Source organism: Eutrigla gurnardus, assembly GCF_963514095.1.
Source record: "Eutrigla gurnardus genome assembly, chromosome: 8".
In the NCBI taxonomy this organism is placed as follows: domain Eukaryota; kingdom Metazoa; phylum Chordata; class Actinopteri; order Perciformes; family Triglidae; genus Eutrigla; species Eutrigla gurnardus.
The window spans coordinates 13,100,093-13,117,038 of record NC_139922.1 but is presented as its reverse complement, the minus strand read 5'-3'; the positions used below and the strand labels follow the sequence as shown (position 1 = coordinate 13,117,038).

The window sequence follows — 16,946 nt, the reverse complement described above, 5'->3', positions numbered from 1 at the left end:
AAAAGCCACAGTCGGAGAAAACGAGATCTTTCCTGCTTGGGTTAGCCTACCCCGCTTTGTTCCTTCCATACATACGCCTGTGCATGCACCTGGGCCTGCAGTCAAATACAGCATGCACCTGCAGGCTGGGTTTTTTCTGGAGATGACAGTAACTGACAGCAGCGTTACAGGATCTGCTACATTATGCTCCGAGGATGAAATCAGGATCACAAATCACGTATTTAAGGATTCAGTCTTTTAAAAACAGGCGTAGGTTTTCAAGCAGTGCTGGCTTTGACATCTCAAGTGTTTGTTTTGTTTCTTAGAGCTGAATAGACACTATCCAATGAATAGACAGGATCCACTTCCTCAGATGGAGGCCGTTAGAAGGATTTGGAGTGGGGGGGGGAAAGGAAAGTCAAGGAACTGACACCTAACCACCCCCACCCCAAGCACACACACACACGTCCTTTCTCTTTGCCCACAACTACACCGCCCCTTCCACTGTCTCTCTCCATGTTATCAGTGCAGGAAGAGGCAGGGTGGTGCATGCTGATGTGACTGCACACACTGGATGATTCTTGGCGTATGTATCGTAACATGGTCTTTGGTGGTTACTCACCACGCTTCACCTTTTAACAACACACCATGTGTCATATGATGGTGTGAGACACATTGATGTAGAATGTGTACACCAAGTCCAGGTTCATTGCTCAGCCTTGATTTGGCCTTTTAAAAAGAGCACCAGTGAGCCGAGGTTGAGGCGATGCTGCAACAAAGTGGACAATAGACTGCGAAGGGTGGAACTTCCTGGCCCCAGACTAGCAGGTCAAAGGTCAGGAATGATGCTATATCTTGTTTTGTGAAAACGACTCATAAAAAGATAATTTGCATTTATAGGTCACATACTGTATGCCTAAAGAGTTTCCTTTTGAACGGAATATTGTGATACTGCGTTTCTCGCTAAAAAAATCCACATCTCGCCGTTCACCCAAAGCCGCCCAATGATACAAAGGCCTGCGGTGGGCAACTGTGTGAAGCAAGTGTGCCGTGAGCGTGCATGCAGGATGGCAGGCAACTATGGCAAACGGACAGTGTGACCCATTATCAGTTGATTAGAGGTCTCGCCTTTTCCTGTCAGTGGTTTGGTATTTGCAGGGGCACAAATGAGGGAATAACAGCCCCTAATGCGCTTTGGCACAAACTTCAAACGTCCGACTGTCAGGAAAGCTAATCTGTGTCTTTTTCCCCCCTTCATTCTTATGTTTTGACAATAAAGATAGTTTATCTCATCCCATTACATGCTGCCCGTCTCCCGCCTTGTCGCTGATATGCTCGACAGCCTGTCCAATAGAGTGTATTACCCAGTGGGACTGCTGGGGCACTTTGATTGCACTGCTATCGACCTTTATATGTTGCTGCACGGAGAGGTGCTATGCTAGTGTTTCCCAAACTACTTCCACGGTTAAGGGACATGTGGGGTTATTAAATACTCTCTCTCTGTACAAAGCATCTTAATAAAGAAAATAATACAATTCTGATAAGCTCCCCCCAAAAAACCTGTACGCTATTTTGTGTAACATTGTGAGGCGTCCAGACAGACTTTCAGTAGCTGTGGCATTATTTCATTAAATACAAGGAGAATTTCAGTTCTGAGACTTGGGACAGCCATAGTCTGGGTTTGTTCCAACATGAATCACATTGAAAAAAAACCTCCGCTTCCTTTCAAGGCCCACTGATCATGTACTAATCCCTCTCTGTCTCTCTCAGACACCTTATGTCTGCCTTATATGTCACTTCCTCAGAGGGTAACCAGTCTCCAGATGTTCCAGTAATGTTACAGCGACATTTGACTTCATTTCCTTTTAGCAAAGGAAATGCAGTGCAAAACAAAACCCAATCCAAATAAGCTTAATTAAAACATCCAACAAAACAAAACAAGAAATGCAAACAAAAATCAAGAGGGAGAAATTAATCAGAGACGGGGTTTTCTCGAACCGACTTTAGAAAAATTAGATAAGGAAATGAACAATAGGCAAGGAAAAGGGATGGAAGAAAGGGAGGTGGGTGGTGAGGACGTGAAGGAGTGAATGTGAGTGGATGCCGCTTCAGCTACTGATTTGCAGGGTTTTTATCTGGCAGTTACATCAGAGCGGGGAAAGCGTGGGCTACGGCTGTAGTGGCGTCGCGGCTGGACAACGCCGACAGACAGGCCAAAATACCTCTTTCTTCTGCTGCTGATTAAAGAAGTGCAACAAAAAGGGTGGAGGGATGTAGAGGACAGATGCCCTCATCAGTCACACCCGCCCACCACAGGCCACATCAGATCAGTCACAATGTAGTTACATTTCACAAAATGTAACAAACAGTAAAAGTCATCGTGATGCGTTTCTAAAAAGGACACAAATTCATTTAAAAACATGACGCTTTTATTGCTTTCTGCTCATTAAACATTGATGGTTTAAAATTCGGTTCCCAAAATCTGAAACGTCAGAGCATTTCAAAAGTAAACAATAAACACTTTTTTTTATCTTTGAGAACAGCTCTAAAGATTATTTTGTCTCAAACGTATCACATTCAACATTTCTAACAACTGTTAAAAAAGAGTCAGCATGTGAAGTATTCAATTCTCAAAATGCCCATAAATAATGTTAAGAATAGAACATTACAAACTTTTTGTTCCCAAAAACCAACAGAATATTCCCAGGAAAAAGAGTGCTCCATATAAAAATAATACATGTAATAACTTAGCAGAGAGAGAGACTCGCACAACCCAGAGGTTGGTGTTGGGTTTGAGAGACACTGTCCCCTGCTGGTCAAACAACAGCTTATAACCTGCTGATACAGCATGGTAAACTGTGACACATGGTCACCAACACATTGAAGATAATGAGATCGAGCGGATTAACATAATACAATTTAGGTTATCAAAATATAAAAACTGACACCAGATGAGATTGCATGGCTTGATGGTCACATTTGCTTTTTTAAAATAATGATCTAAAACTATTCTAAGTTTCCTAAGTTTAACCTTCTGAAAATCAAAAGAAACCATACAGAAGGTTTAGAAGTTTTTTTTGGTTAAGTTAAAATGTGTGCGTTTACTTAGAAAATATTGCACTTCCCCTCACAAATTCTTAATAATTCACAGTTTGATTGGTCAAAAGGCAGAAGTTTCTCCTATTGAGCGTCAAAAGATTGCATAAGTCAAAGTGTAAAGCTTTCTTTTTAGTGTATACTTGAGAATTAATGAGTAATTCTCAGTCTCGGTAAGTTTACAGTCATCTACAAAAGTAAAAACCCTGCTTTTTCATAATCAATATGCTCTTAATTCTACTAGTAAACTGGGTTTGTAAAATACTTATTACCTCATTATTATCTCACTCGCATATTCCCTGTGTAACCTGCAGATCCATAGATAGACAGAGTACTCTGTGTCCTATTTGCTCCCGATAACAGCTTCCCCTCATTAACCAACATGACACCGGTGCAGACTGGACCACCAAAACACATGGAAGTAAGTTTCCCAACCTTAAAATAGTGGTTCACCCAAAGAGGGAAAGTGCAGGGAAGCCACTGAGAAAGAGCGAGCACTCAATCGACCTGGAACAGGAAGAGGAAATTATGTCACAGTTGCTATGTAATATTTCAAAATACCTCTGCTGACTTTCACATGTGTCAACGAAACAACGGCACCACTGGATCCTCTTTTCATGAGGCACCAGGTTTTAAGGGGTACCGTTATTATCCACTATGGCAGGACTGCCAATATGGCTTAAATCCGCATTCCCCTCGCTCCAGTCAGCACCATGACTCAACTAATACGCAGTCAAATAACTGCACAAAAGTGGACCCTGATATATTGGTCATTAAAACAAAGTTTCAAGGCTCCCACTGGACACGGTGCAGGCAGACTGGTCAGCTTCTCCTTAGCATGTGGGCGACCTGTCTCATGTACCAACTGGCCATGTGTCTGAATTGCAAATGTCTTTAATCCAACAGGTGCACATTTGAAGTGGCTCAGTTTCTAAAGGTTAGGAGAGGCAGTAGCAAGGAGGAAAAGTCACTGGATTTTAGACAGTCCACTGGCCAGGAGGAGTCTGAAGGGGACGGTGGAGCGTGACACGGTTAAAGGCAGTCGGTGGAGACCTACAAGAAAAGAAAAACAAAAAGAACATCACACACACACAGTCAAAAAGGTGGAGCACTTGCAATGCTAAGAAAAATAGAGATTTAGGTGAAATGAAAGTCTATTAATCACAGAACAAAAGTGAGCTGGGAGGCAATGGGAAAGTGCAGGAGAGCTGCCATGGTTCAGAGATGCTATCTGTACTGTGAGGAAGGGGACTGTGTGTGTGCGTTTGGCGTGTCCATGATCTGAGTGCTTGTTTGTGTTGGGTGGAGGGGTAGAGGGCGTGTGTGCCGCGAGGGGTCTAGGGCGGTGTGGCTGAAGGTCCCCAAGGGGACCCGACTCTCCTCTTGTCCCTTTACACTTTCCTGAAAGAATTGTATTCTTTCTATCTGAGGAAGAGAGACCTGCCCATAGGGAAATGGGGCCAAAGGTGGGAAAACGTATGACACAGCTACCCGCGTGCAATGAATTCAGCACAACACAATCCCCAAAGACAGAAAAAGTAAGCATACAAAAGTATTTCCAGCTTGCTTCATCAAATAAAAATGAAAGTAGACTGACCAAAGGCACGGATGAGCTCTCTCTGTACTGCCCAGGTGACTGTCTTGATGAGGGAGGCAGAGGTGAGACCAGCGAATAGCATGTTGTACAGAAAGACAATGTAGAAGTTCCCCAGCCAGTTGTACCGACCAAAGTCTCCCAGCAGATCGAAGCGTGTGATTCCTAACACAATGGAATAGAAGCAAAAGAAAATGCTTTACTTGTGAATTTACTGCTCAAGCCAGGTCACACCATGTGCTTTTCTGCCCCCTAGTGAGCATTACTAAAACTACAAGTGAAATCTTGATTCAGCAACTCTCACATATTGCGTTCCAACAACATACAAAATGTCACATTATGTAATATATATGCTTAGAGTGTCAATGTATATTAGTTTTGCAGCTAATACACAAGAAAGCAATGCAACTTCAAAAAGAAAGGGCAGATGTTTTGTCCACAGGTACAATACTTAGTTTAGCCTACTATTTTCATTTGCGCAATGCATTGTGGGACATTGCAATAGCAACACTCTAGAACATTAAGCATTTTTGGTATGCATCCTGATTTTTCTATACTTTTTAGTGTGCTACCCACTGTGAACACAACACATACTCAGAATCAGTATTCTGGGCTGCCGGCCCTGAAGTCTTTGATATGTGTTTGCATTTGTCATTCATGCTTCATCCTTACCGAGTGTGCGTGAAAACACTGGCAGTGCTGAGCTCAGGATAAGCAGTGAAACACAGTTCGCAATTATCTGAAAAGAACAGAAATGTACTTCTTTTAAATGTACTATAAGTAAACACAGAATACTCATTTTGACATAAGATACATGAAAAGGCTATATACCTGTGTGAGGTTGGTGTCCTGTGCACGAGGAAGGAGGCTAGTGAAGAGAGGAGAACTATAGAAACCCACCACTGACGACACCATCAGATAACTGAAATACATTTTAAGGACAACACTGGAAAGAAGAGGTATATACACTCACAGAGATAGTAAATAATATCCAGAAAGTCATTAATGATTTTTAAATGAATAGGTGTTACAGCATTAGTCAACATAACACACCGGTCAAATGTTAAGGACAGTCTGTAAGAGGCTGATTCAAATGGAAGGATACAGAATAAGGACTACTTGAACTGCAGCACCCAGTGAGCCAAACATGGAAAAGGAGGCCATACCAAGGTGAGGGTCCTAAAAAGACACAAAAAACCACAACAACCATCAGTGTACACAGACGACTGGCCGTTCCACACCGAGCATGAAATGTTCACAGGTTCAAATCCTCACCTCCATTCCTCTGGGCATAGCCGTCTCATCAAGGAGCAACTCCAACACATTGAAACAGACCATCAGTACACACATCACCTGAAGAGACATGGACGGTAATTACATGACAATTAAAACAATGATCTGTGTTTATAAGTGAGAGTTAAAACAGTAAAAGCAATCAATAAGTGTGTACCGTAAGTGCGAGGAGCCCAAGCATGGCCAGTGGATAGCCCAAGTTTCGCTGCCATGGGGATGCTTTTCTACGCATTTCTGTGAGGAAATCGGGAAAAATATATATCGGGGAAAAAAAATATAAGAGATGAGGCACAATAAATAAGTGTACATCAACAAATGACTATGACATGTAATCACTGTGAGAGAAACGCAGCAGAAACCAGCCTGTAAGTCAATCTTACCCAGGGCAATGCGCTTGCTCCGGACTGTTTGGTAGTCTTTTTTCATCGCCTCCATGTTCAGCCTGACCCAGCATGATGTTCTACTGCCACCTTCAGTCAGACAACAACGCGTCATAGAGACAAAAAGACAGCCAGTCAGCTTTAAATTGAATCTTCAGGAAATGGCAAAGGGAGTGGGTTCATAGTGACGGACTCACAGTTCAGTTTCCTGGAGAGCGTGTCTTCCTCAAATGTGGTGCAGCTTAAAGTATCTTCTACATCTTCCAACAGCTGAGGGGGTTAAAGAGACATCCATCAATTTGGAAACTATAGTTGACAGCCACAGGATGCAATGCAATGTGGGAAGTGTAGTCAGTGGGTCTGTGACTCACCCGTGGTTTGACTAATAGGCTGCCAGTTACACTGAACATTCGGGATAACCCAAAGGGAGTGCACACTGAGGAGGGAGACACGCAGATGGTGATATGCAAGTGTCATATATAGTCTTTAGCTGCACAAGTAACAGCGATCGATCGATATATACTTACACAAAAGCAGCAACACTCCAAACAGAGAGATGCCCGAGTACAGGTAGGGAAAGTAATACTCCCACAGGTCTGAAGCAAAAAGCAGCTGTATTAAAATTTAAAACCAATTGTTACAGTGGGATCTTCAGGTATAATCCATGCGACTCACCGTAAAGGCTCTTCCTAGCCATGTTGTCATGGAGGAGGGCTGATGCCACCCAAACAATGCCCAGAACAAGCAGAGCCAGCAGCAACAGCAGCACAACGGCTTCATACACTCGCCCCATAACCCCCTACACAAACAAAACATATCTGTGTGAATTTACTGTTAAATCTTTATTAAATGGCAATTGTCATGTAAAGCCAAAACTGGTACCTTTCTGGACCCTGCAAATCCCTCAGACTCCGTGAAGAAGTAGGCAAAGGGCATCAGGAAGACCAGGGACAAATTAGAGAAAAGGAAAACTAGGTTCCATAATCCTGACGAGAGGAATAGAGATGTTACAAATGTTAGTATTTAGTGCAAACAATCATTAGGGATAAAACCCCTGTGAAGCATTTTGGTTGTACTGTTATAGTCCTACCAGACAGTGTAGCATAACAAGACTGGCTACCGAGTTACATGCTAATAAACAAGAATGTGCAACGATTAAAAATGAATTTAAAACAGTTTGAAAGTTTGAGATAAACCAATTAGTTTACATCTCAGTTAATCAAATGAAAAGTTAAATGCTATTAGCCTGAAGATGAAGGGCTCAATTGAGGTAACAGCAGCCGTTGGTAAACTGTTGGAACATGGACTGCACTGCACACAGCCACTCTGTCCAAAACAATTATCCGTTTGGACACAGGCCTATGGTGTATTGATTTGGAGGTTATTACCAGTGAATGATCCAGTTCCAGACAGTAATGCCTTCTGCTATTTGACATGTTTTCACGATTATCAAATTGTTGGGTGTTGTCGAGTAATAAAAACATTAAGATGTACCGTGGATAAGAGATCCATTGAGCCACTGCATGTAGTAGCTCTGTGGGAAGGTAAGCAGCACCTCATTGGACAGAATGGAGATGGGGAGAAGGAGCACAGCACACACTGCGACAGACAGGGTGAAGGTACACAGCCACAGCCTGGGAGAAGGAGAGAGACAAGCCATTAGTGAGGTCATGTTGTGTTTGTGTTAAGCCTCAGCCTAACAGCAGAGCCTAGGTCTAGAGGCTAGTGTGTCTAAGGTAATACAATGCCAGCGTGTAGTGACAAAGGGCGAAGTGACTGACGTGCCCTCTTCCCCAACAACCACATAAAAACACACAGGCGTACACAAGACAGGGCAATAAATCTACAGCCAAATTGCCTCAGGTCATGGTGTGCTGCCAAAAGGTATCTGCTCAATCATTCACAAAGACACTAATCAAAGTGAGTGAGAACAGATTTCTGTGGATCAGTTAGTTATTAAAAAGGTTTTCACTTACGCAATTTTGTTGACGGTGGCGTCTTCAATGTCATCTGAAAGGATAAATACGTAGGATTTAATCCATTGCAACCGTGATTCAGACCATTTTTGTTTTTTTACATGTTTTAACAAGGGTAAGCTGCCACAGTCATTGTCAACATATTTGCCCTCACTTTGTTTTGAGGAAGCACTCAGTGCTCATGCAGGTTTTTCAGAGTACAATCACATGAAGTGTTGAAATAGTAATACAGCGTGTTGGTAAAAGCCATCTGGTGCAGTATGTGTGTGTGTATGTGTACTGTATATACATGGATATATATAGGGGAAAGGTGTCGGGTCCATATGAGGATGAAAAAAAAAGGTCTCACTGGCCTCAGAGTGGGGAGTGAGTGGGGGAGGCATGTAAGGAACATTCTGTTCAAGCAAGACCAACACTCTGAATAAACTCGGAACTGAATAACACACGAGTAGAAAACTGCAAAGAGCATTTAAAGTATGTAAGGGAGGGACCCATCTGCAACTAATCTGTAAATGTTAAAACACTGAAAACTTTAGAGAATCATGCAACATGCTACAACTACACTGTGTAAACCGCTTTACTTTGGTAAGTAATGTGGACTGCAGTACAACAATACTGTCATTTCTTCTGTCAGTTTCCTAATTATGCCTGAGGAGTAAAAACCAGTTCTTGGCTCCTTACGGTCGAAAACAACCTTGTAGAAGAGGTCTTGCACAATCAGCACTGAGCTACAAAGTACAACTGATCTGCCGTTATTGATGCATAGACAACATTTACAAGAGTGGGTTAATACAAAGCACGGTCTTACCCCTCAAATGAAAAAAAGAAAAAAAAGAACTGGCCAAGTCACAGCAGAGTAGAGGGGTTTGGACATCCCACATCTGCTTCCAATAATGGCAGGTTATTGGATGTATTATGTAACTGGCAGCTCAGTCACCATTCAGACCTTTTAACAACGTCTTAGTTTGTTTTAATAAGAACATATTGTACAGCATTTGCATGAGGCATGTTGCACTTAGGCAAATGCTTGTAAGTGATAAAGTTGTTAATTGTCAATATTGTGTTGACTTTTTACATTGTTCCAACTGTCAAAAATAAAAGCCAATAATGACAGTAATGACGGATTAAGCCAGTTTCACCATGTTGTTGGTTGTACAGTCAAAGTTTGTTGAAAAAATATCTGCTTTGAGTAGTTATACAACCCTGATTTTCTTGTAACAACACTCTTCGCCACTCCTTCACCATCCTGATCCACAGGGAACCCCCCCGCCAAAGAGGTGGGTACATGTTACACAACACACCGTCTGCACCTCTGGACTGCTTCAGCCAAGGCTCAGAGCCTTGGGTGGAAATTTGCAACCCTGGTAGGGTTTCAACTTGAGCTACTGAATATTTAAATGTAAACAAAGACAGAAAACAGCTATCATTCAAACCTAAAAATATCGACCCATAGTAAAATATATTTGTTATATTCTCTTTAAAAAGTACAATTTAATAACATGTTTACAAAAGTAAGTAAGGTTAAGGTTAATATGCGATATAAATTGTAATGCTCGTCTGATCTTCATCTAGCATTAAGGTACATCTTCAAGTAAGGCAAAATGAGACCCCGTTTCCTACTGCATCCAACTAATCCACACAAACTACAAATAAGAGACGCCACTTAAAATAGAAATGCAGTGTTTGATTAAGACATGTGCTTGCTTGAGTGTGTGGCCTGTGTACTCTGTGGAAAAACATTCCAAAACACCAGTGTCATCACCCGTATACTTGTCAACGCCATCAATTCCTTTTGAAGGAAATATTTCCCACAGAGCAGTCTTGGTGCAAAATCCAGGAGAAGAACGATTTCAAAACTCACCTGTGACATATTCAGCTGTCTTCTTGAAATGGGTAAGTATGAGGTAGGACACGATGTAAAGGCATGTAAACAGGAGTACACATATCTGCAGAAGAGACGGAAAGGAAAAAAGGAGTCATTTATTTTCACTTCTTTACACAGCTTATCACAAAAGGAAGTTCGGCCTTGTAAACAAACATGTTCTGTCCAGTAATACTGATGAGCTACAGATTTATTTAGGTTGGCTCATAGCTCTGATTCAGTTTATTCTGATGTGTCTTAAAAGTGGGGGTGGATATGCGGCACAGACAGCAAAAAACATCCTGAAAAGAGAGACAGCATAGAGAGAGAGAGGGGAGATATCATGTGTACAGTCACGGCTGCAAGAGATTTGTTCCTTATAGAATATTCTGTTTTGTGCAAATAAACAGCAAGAAATAATAATAAAACTAGCAAACAGCCAATTGGGCCATGCCGGTCAAAACGGACAGATGGAGTCTGAAGATTACCCCTTTATTCCAACAAAGAGTGAAATGGGTGACACAGTGATGACTAGGAGGGATTAAGGGTAGTAGAAAAAAAGGATTAATACCAGTAACAGATCACATTCTACTTGTAAAGATCATTGTCTGACATTACACCAAATCCACCACCAAATTTTGGCTAAACATATATTCATTCAGCAATAGATCTGTTGTCTGGCAACGCTCTCAACATTAAACCCATAAGACTGAAGTCAACCACTTGTAATATTACTAACACACAAAACATGACAACAGTTAATTGAATGAAACTTCAATGGAAAGCATCATATATCAGTGAAAAATCATCTTCACGTCTTCCAGAAATCTCTAGTTCGGCACTTAATGCAGCACATGGGAGTCTGCAAATGTCATTGTTGACACACATTTAAAAAAATATTCAAATACTTCTCACATGTGAGAACCTGTCAGGACAAACAGTAACATTGTCCCAGCAAACAAGTTGACAGACACATCCCAAACTCATCGGTGCACAACGCTAAACGCTGTCAAGAATGAGAATACAATTTAAACTGAGCGTTCTGCAACAGAATATTAGGGCTACAGATGAGAGCTTCCTAGGAAAGGTGGAAATTTAAACTAAGCCTGTGAAGTACTTTTCAATATTTTTTTTTAGCAAAACACAGACAAGAAGACTAAAAGTCTGCAGCCATACTTGCTGCCCCACAAGACTGTAGCACTCATTTCAAACTAGAAAACAAAGTTGTTCCATGAAAAACAACGTTGCTTTATATTCCATCATTGCTACTTGCAAAAAATGGGCCTCGTTGTCAAATCAAAGTGGTTTAATCTATCCAATCTATCCATCCATTTTTTAGGAATTTCTCTCAGCCTCAGTTAATGTTGGAATGATGGATGAATGAAATGATGGGTTCTTGCCAGATAACAAAGACATTCCACATGGCAGCTCAGAGAGAGCCCAGGAAGGTTAGCAGGATGTTTTCCCCTGAGGTAACAACAGCAGTAAACAAAGAGAGAGAAGCTCGACAGAAATGTGACAACATAGTCTACTTAACAAAACCTGTTCGATAACAAGTTCCTTGCAAGAAAGAAAGCATCAAGTTGCCATTTAAGTAATGTCACAATAGTACTGTACAACTCATCTTCTGTGAACAATAAAGGATGAGTAGAGGTTCATGTCGAAGCTATTTATAGTGGGACATGGTGCATTAACTTTCTATTATTCTAAATTCACAACAAGAGGGTATTTTAAAAATGGATCATTGGGACATATGGCAGGCTACAATAACAAATTAAGTTGGGGTATGTATGGGCATACACCCCTCCTCCTTTCTGGCGCTGGGAAATTCTAGACATTGACCCACTTTAGCATGTAAACAACAAAATATTGTTGCATATGGCTACAAAACTATTTTACCGGTATTCCAAACTAACAAAGTTTCATCATTTGGGAGAATACAGTGTTTTACCATGTAAATGGGAATGATTATTTGAAACACATTTAGCTGCAACTAGGCCTGTCACGATAACAAATTTTGCTGGGCGATTAATTGTCCCAGAAATGATTGCGATAAGCGATAATATTGCCGTTTTGAGACCATTTTCAACTGATATAATGTGAGTACACCCTTTCAAAGATCAAAATGTTTATTTTAAAGAGTATTTAACATGAGAAAACATTTAAAATATCCAAAATAAATAAATAAAACAACCAAAAACAATAAATAAAATGGACTCAATCTAGTTTAACAAAAATGCACTTGAATAAAAAACACACAACCGAAACAATAAATAAATCGGACGTTAACTAGCTGAGCATCGGCAGCAGCAAAATAAGCACTGGCGAGCACAGCAAGAGGATGGAGCTTGCTGACGAGCTGAAACGGCAGAAGACCCTGAAAGAAGTGTTTTTCAATCGGGAGAAGGCCTTACGCGAGAAAGTGGAGAAGCTCAAGAGGGCAAGTGACCCCCAGAACTTCCAGAAAGAGGAGAACCTCAACCAGCCTGGAGAACTTCATGAACCTCCAGGCTGAGATGGAGGTCACCCATGAGAAGGCTGTTCTTATCCGCCAGCTGCAGGGGAGATCCAGACCCTGACAGAAGGCCTCTCTGAGAAAGAGGAGGCCTTAAATGACATGAGTGAGAGCCTGAACTTACAGGGCTTAAGGGAGTTAGGACCTTATTTTTTGACTATTCGACTGCACCCAAGGCCTCCAAGCCCAATTAGCTCAGCTCAAAAAACGGTACCATTGCAAGACCCTGCAGCAGGAGCAGCAGAAGGAGGCTCTGGAAAAACAGTTGGAGCTGACAACTGCAGTCCTCAAAGACCTCGGAGGACCTGAAAGACAAACAGGTCTCATCCAACCAGGAGCTGGTGTCTAACCTCCACACTGGCATTGAAGACAATCAGGGCCTCCGAGCTGAGTTAACTCAGCTCAAAGAAGAGCTCCAGAAGAAGACCCTGGACCAGGAGCAGGAGAAGGAAGTCCTTGAAGAACAGGTCACTGCCAACCAGGAGTCACCAGCAGACAACACAGACAACAAGGTCGCGAGAGACAAGCTCCTCGGTAAGAAGTTAAAAAAAAAAAAAAAAACCTAATTTAGTTGCTATTGCTATTGTTGTTTTACGCATTTTTGTTTGCGGTTGCCACCCCTGGTGTAGCATCGGAGCCCCGCTAGTAGCAAACACACTAGTTGAGATTTGGAGTTTTAAAAAGATGGAACTGGTTTCAAAGCCAAACGCGTATTTAAAAAAAAACTAAAAACATGCATTTAGCTGCTATTTATTTGGGTTGTGTTTTCGTTTATGGTTGCCATGGTAACGGTTGCTATGGTTGCTATGGTTTTTCTTTTTAAATATATACGGCAGCTGTCACGTTTGGCTTTGAAACCAGTTCCGTCTTTTTAAAACTCCAAATCTCAACTAGCGTGTTTGCTACTAGCGGGGCTCCGATGCTACACGCTACACCAGGGGTCCGTCTCCCCACACAGAGACTGTGCGCTGACAGATAACTGACACAACACGTGATGAGGGCTAGAGGGTTATGCACCGGAGTGAAAACTCTCTGGTGGAGAGAAACAAGGAAAAATGTAAATTATCGCAGCTAGCAAAGTTACCAAGCTCATTAAAAGTTATCATGCAATTAATTGATTTATTGTTTATTGCGACAGTCCTAGCTGCAACACACAGACAGCAAAGGATGGCACACAAAAACTAATCGGCTCAGTGTGCATATTATGCAGTCTTATTTGTTTTGGATAAGAAAACAAAAGGAAAAAGAGGGAACAAACATGGATGAGTTTTGAGAAGGAAAAGGTGGAGGGAGAGAATAATACCCTTTTAGCCAATGTTTGTGGGGACACATGCTGATTGGCAATGTTGAGAGCCTGCAGCACATTGCCACCGAGACGAGAATTTGAGGGAATTCAGCATTCAGAGGATGCTATGGCTCGGAGTTCACTCAGAGCATTTTAACATTCACAGAGTAACCTAAACATCTTGTTGCCGATTCAAGCAAAAAACAATGAAGCTCAAATGTTTTCACATCTTGTCTAATCTTGTAGTTCTTGTTATAACTTAAAGGAACATGAGGTTGGCAGAGGCACGGCACATCCTTGCAAAATGTCAAGTGGACTCCCAAGTGTGTTATTTCAAGGGCACCCAGCCTCTTGTCCAGCTAAGCACGTTCAGGCAAAGCATGACGACCTTTGTTTAAGCAAGAGGGTAGATTAGGCAAGACCTATTCAAGTTTTATTCAACAGCCGCAAATAACTAAAAATGTTGCACAGGGAAAGCCATCCTAATCCAAAAGAAGGCACACACACACACACACACACACACACACACACACACACACACACACACACACACACACACACACACACACACACACACACACACACACACACACACACACACACACACACACACACACACACACACACACACACACACACACACACACACACTTTTAATGTATAAATAGGTTTTCAAATAAACAACACATTTAGCGAGCTAACATGCTTGATTTTAGCTTTTTATATATTTGCCCGCTCTATATTATTAGCCTTAAAAGTTAATACAGATAGTCAAATTTTGATGTGTACTGCACAAATTAGTTAAATTAAATAGGTAGCACCCTCCCTGTTTTTATAGTCGGTATTGAAAAAGACAACAATATGTTCATTGTCTCACTCTGAGATGTTATCACCTGTATCCATCTATTTACAGTGGTCTTTTAACATATTCAGCCTCTACCAATTGGATGCTTTGCTATGTAAAAGGCTGCAACTCTGTTTGCACTACCACCACCACATACTGTTCTATTGTAAACCAGCTAACCAATGAAAAGCTCAGCCTAAAGCCATTAACAAGAGATGCACACGCAGCTGACCAGGCTGACGGGAGAAGAGATAGTAAGCTGGAGGCCAGCCAGTGGCTTAAGAAGGAGGTGTAGACTAATAGCATTAGGTCTTTAGGTGAAAGCGACAAATGACAAAACAAGGGCATAAGAACCCACATGGTATCTAGTTACTAATAACTTGACCTAACTAATTTTTAAGTATACTAGACTACCACTTGAAAACAAAAATTGAGAAAAATCATTTCGGTGTTGTGCAGCCAAATCGGTTTCAAAAACACCATAAAGTGCCTCAGACTATTGCTTTGGGTATTTTTTTATATAACAAAGCAATTTCATAGCAGAAATGTTGAAATGCTGTAGCAGGAGAAGCACAGCTCAGTCCCACAAACAATCCAATATCACGTCCCTGAAGCTGGAACACAACACATGCTTTGTTATTGATGCTATTAGTTACACCTGTGGTTTTTGCCCCTATGATATGTTAATTGTTTGCTCTGAAAAGGTCTTTTATTCCACCCTAGTCTTTGATGCGGTGATGACGCAATCTCCCTAAGGATTCATCATTTATATTACATAATTCAACCATAAATGTAGCGCAATCTACAGCTGCACAGTTTCTGTTCATCCTCTCCTAAAGTACTAATACCAATGTAGCTTAATGCATTTTATCATCCAGTTTATTGTAGTTGTCCAAAAGCAGGTCAAATTGCTGTGTCTGATTTTAACAGCAGAAAAGATGTTGGAGATTGTCCCAAATGTGACACTATCAGCAATATCACCGACCTCAGAAAATGAAATGCCCATGAGAACTGACTGTACTTTGTTGGGGTTAAAGGTCAGTATCCATGTGTCTTGCTGTATCTGAACTGATCTCTGGCAAGTCTGAAGTTCAACAAGGTGCTGGTGTTGCACAAAACAGTCAGTCACTGGCAAAGAAAGGGTAAGAGGCATCATTAAATGTACAGTAATCTAAAACCGTGGCAAACAGATAAAGGGGGGTTGGAGAAGAGGTCCATGTCGTTAGAAACGAGAAAATGCTGAGTGAGCTCTCTGGTGTTCCTGTGCCACACCACGGACCTGAACGCTTCCTAACGACCAGCTGCATCCGCGCAGAAATTAACGCCAGAAGTTCGGCTAACTGCCAGAACACTCGCACACATCAACATTAAATGAACGTAAAACTTTTCGTTACATAAACCGTTGCTCAGTGTTGAAATATGACACTTTTGATAACTTGCGTTGGGAGCGTTGACAAACCGCTAACCGTTAAGGCACGCGAAACAAACAACCAAACGACGTGGCTTTTCTCGTCACGGTCGGGCGGCGTAATTAAAAGGCGACTCCTCATATGCATATTAACCGACAAGTTACAATAAGTGCAGCGTTACTTACTATGGTCTCCCGGACACGGTTGTGGAAAAGTTGCTCTCTAACCGACACGTCGTCCGTTTCCATTCTCCGACACCATACCAGTCGCCCGGCTTAAATGGGCTGGAAGGGGGATGGTTAAAAAGTTAAAACACGGGGCATCCTCTTTAGTAGTGCCGTACATATGTGGCTGTCTAGCCCCGGCTGCATTTAAACGGCTAAGCTAGCCCGCAGCTAGCTACACTCCGCTCTCTGATAACAGGCGAGGAGGGAGGGAGGGGCCGGCGATGGGCGGGGCCACACGGGGGATGGGGGGGGGGGGGGCTGGAGAGCTCTGCAGGTAATTATTATCTACTCATAATTACTTCGGCGTCATCATCACATTTCTGTTCCACATCCAGAAGTGTTTGTGCATTGTTAAAATACCAGAGATGCCGATTAAAGACAATCTGCACACAATTTGGGATATGCACATGCATTTCACTGTCATATGCTTTTTACTAGTAGCCTAATAGAGAATCAAAATTAACTCTTGGTGAAATGGTACAGGGCT

General features: G+C 41.9%; 1 protein-coding gene across 1 annotated transcript; it reads right to left on the bottom strand.

Moving 5' to 3' along the window:
* Positions 1-3,953: 3,953 nt before the first annotated feature.
* Positions 3,954-16,614, bottom strand: lmbr1l (limb development membrane protein 1-like). The gene is made up of 17 exons (XM_084015046.1): positions 16,418-16,614; positions 10,180-10,264; positions 8,319-8,352; positions 7,837-7,976; positions 7,225-7,328; positions 7,018-7,141; positions 6,870-6,938; positions 6,714-6,778; positions 6,540-6,612; positions 6,343-6,432; positions 6,120-6,196; positions 5,945-6,022; positions 5,775-5,848; positions 5,501-5,591; positions 5,342-5,408; positions 4,673-4,834; positions 3,954-4,128 (listed from the first exon to the last, which is right to left on the bottom strand). Exons 1-17 carry the CDS (start codon positions 16,478-16,480, stop codon positions 4,043-4,045), a joined length of 1,482 nt encoding a protein of 493 aa, XP_083871172.1. The 5' UTR covers positions 16,481-16,614; the 3' UTR covers positions 3,954-4,042.
* Positions 16,615-16,946: the final 332 nt, after the last annotated feature.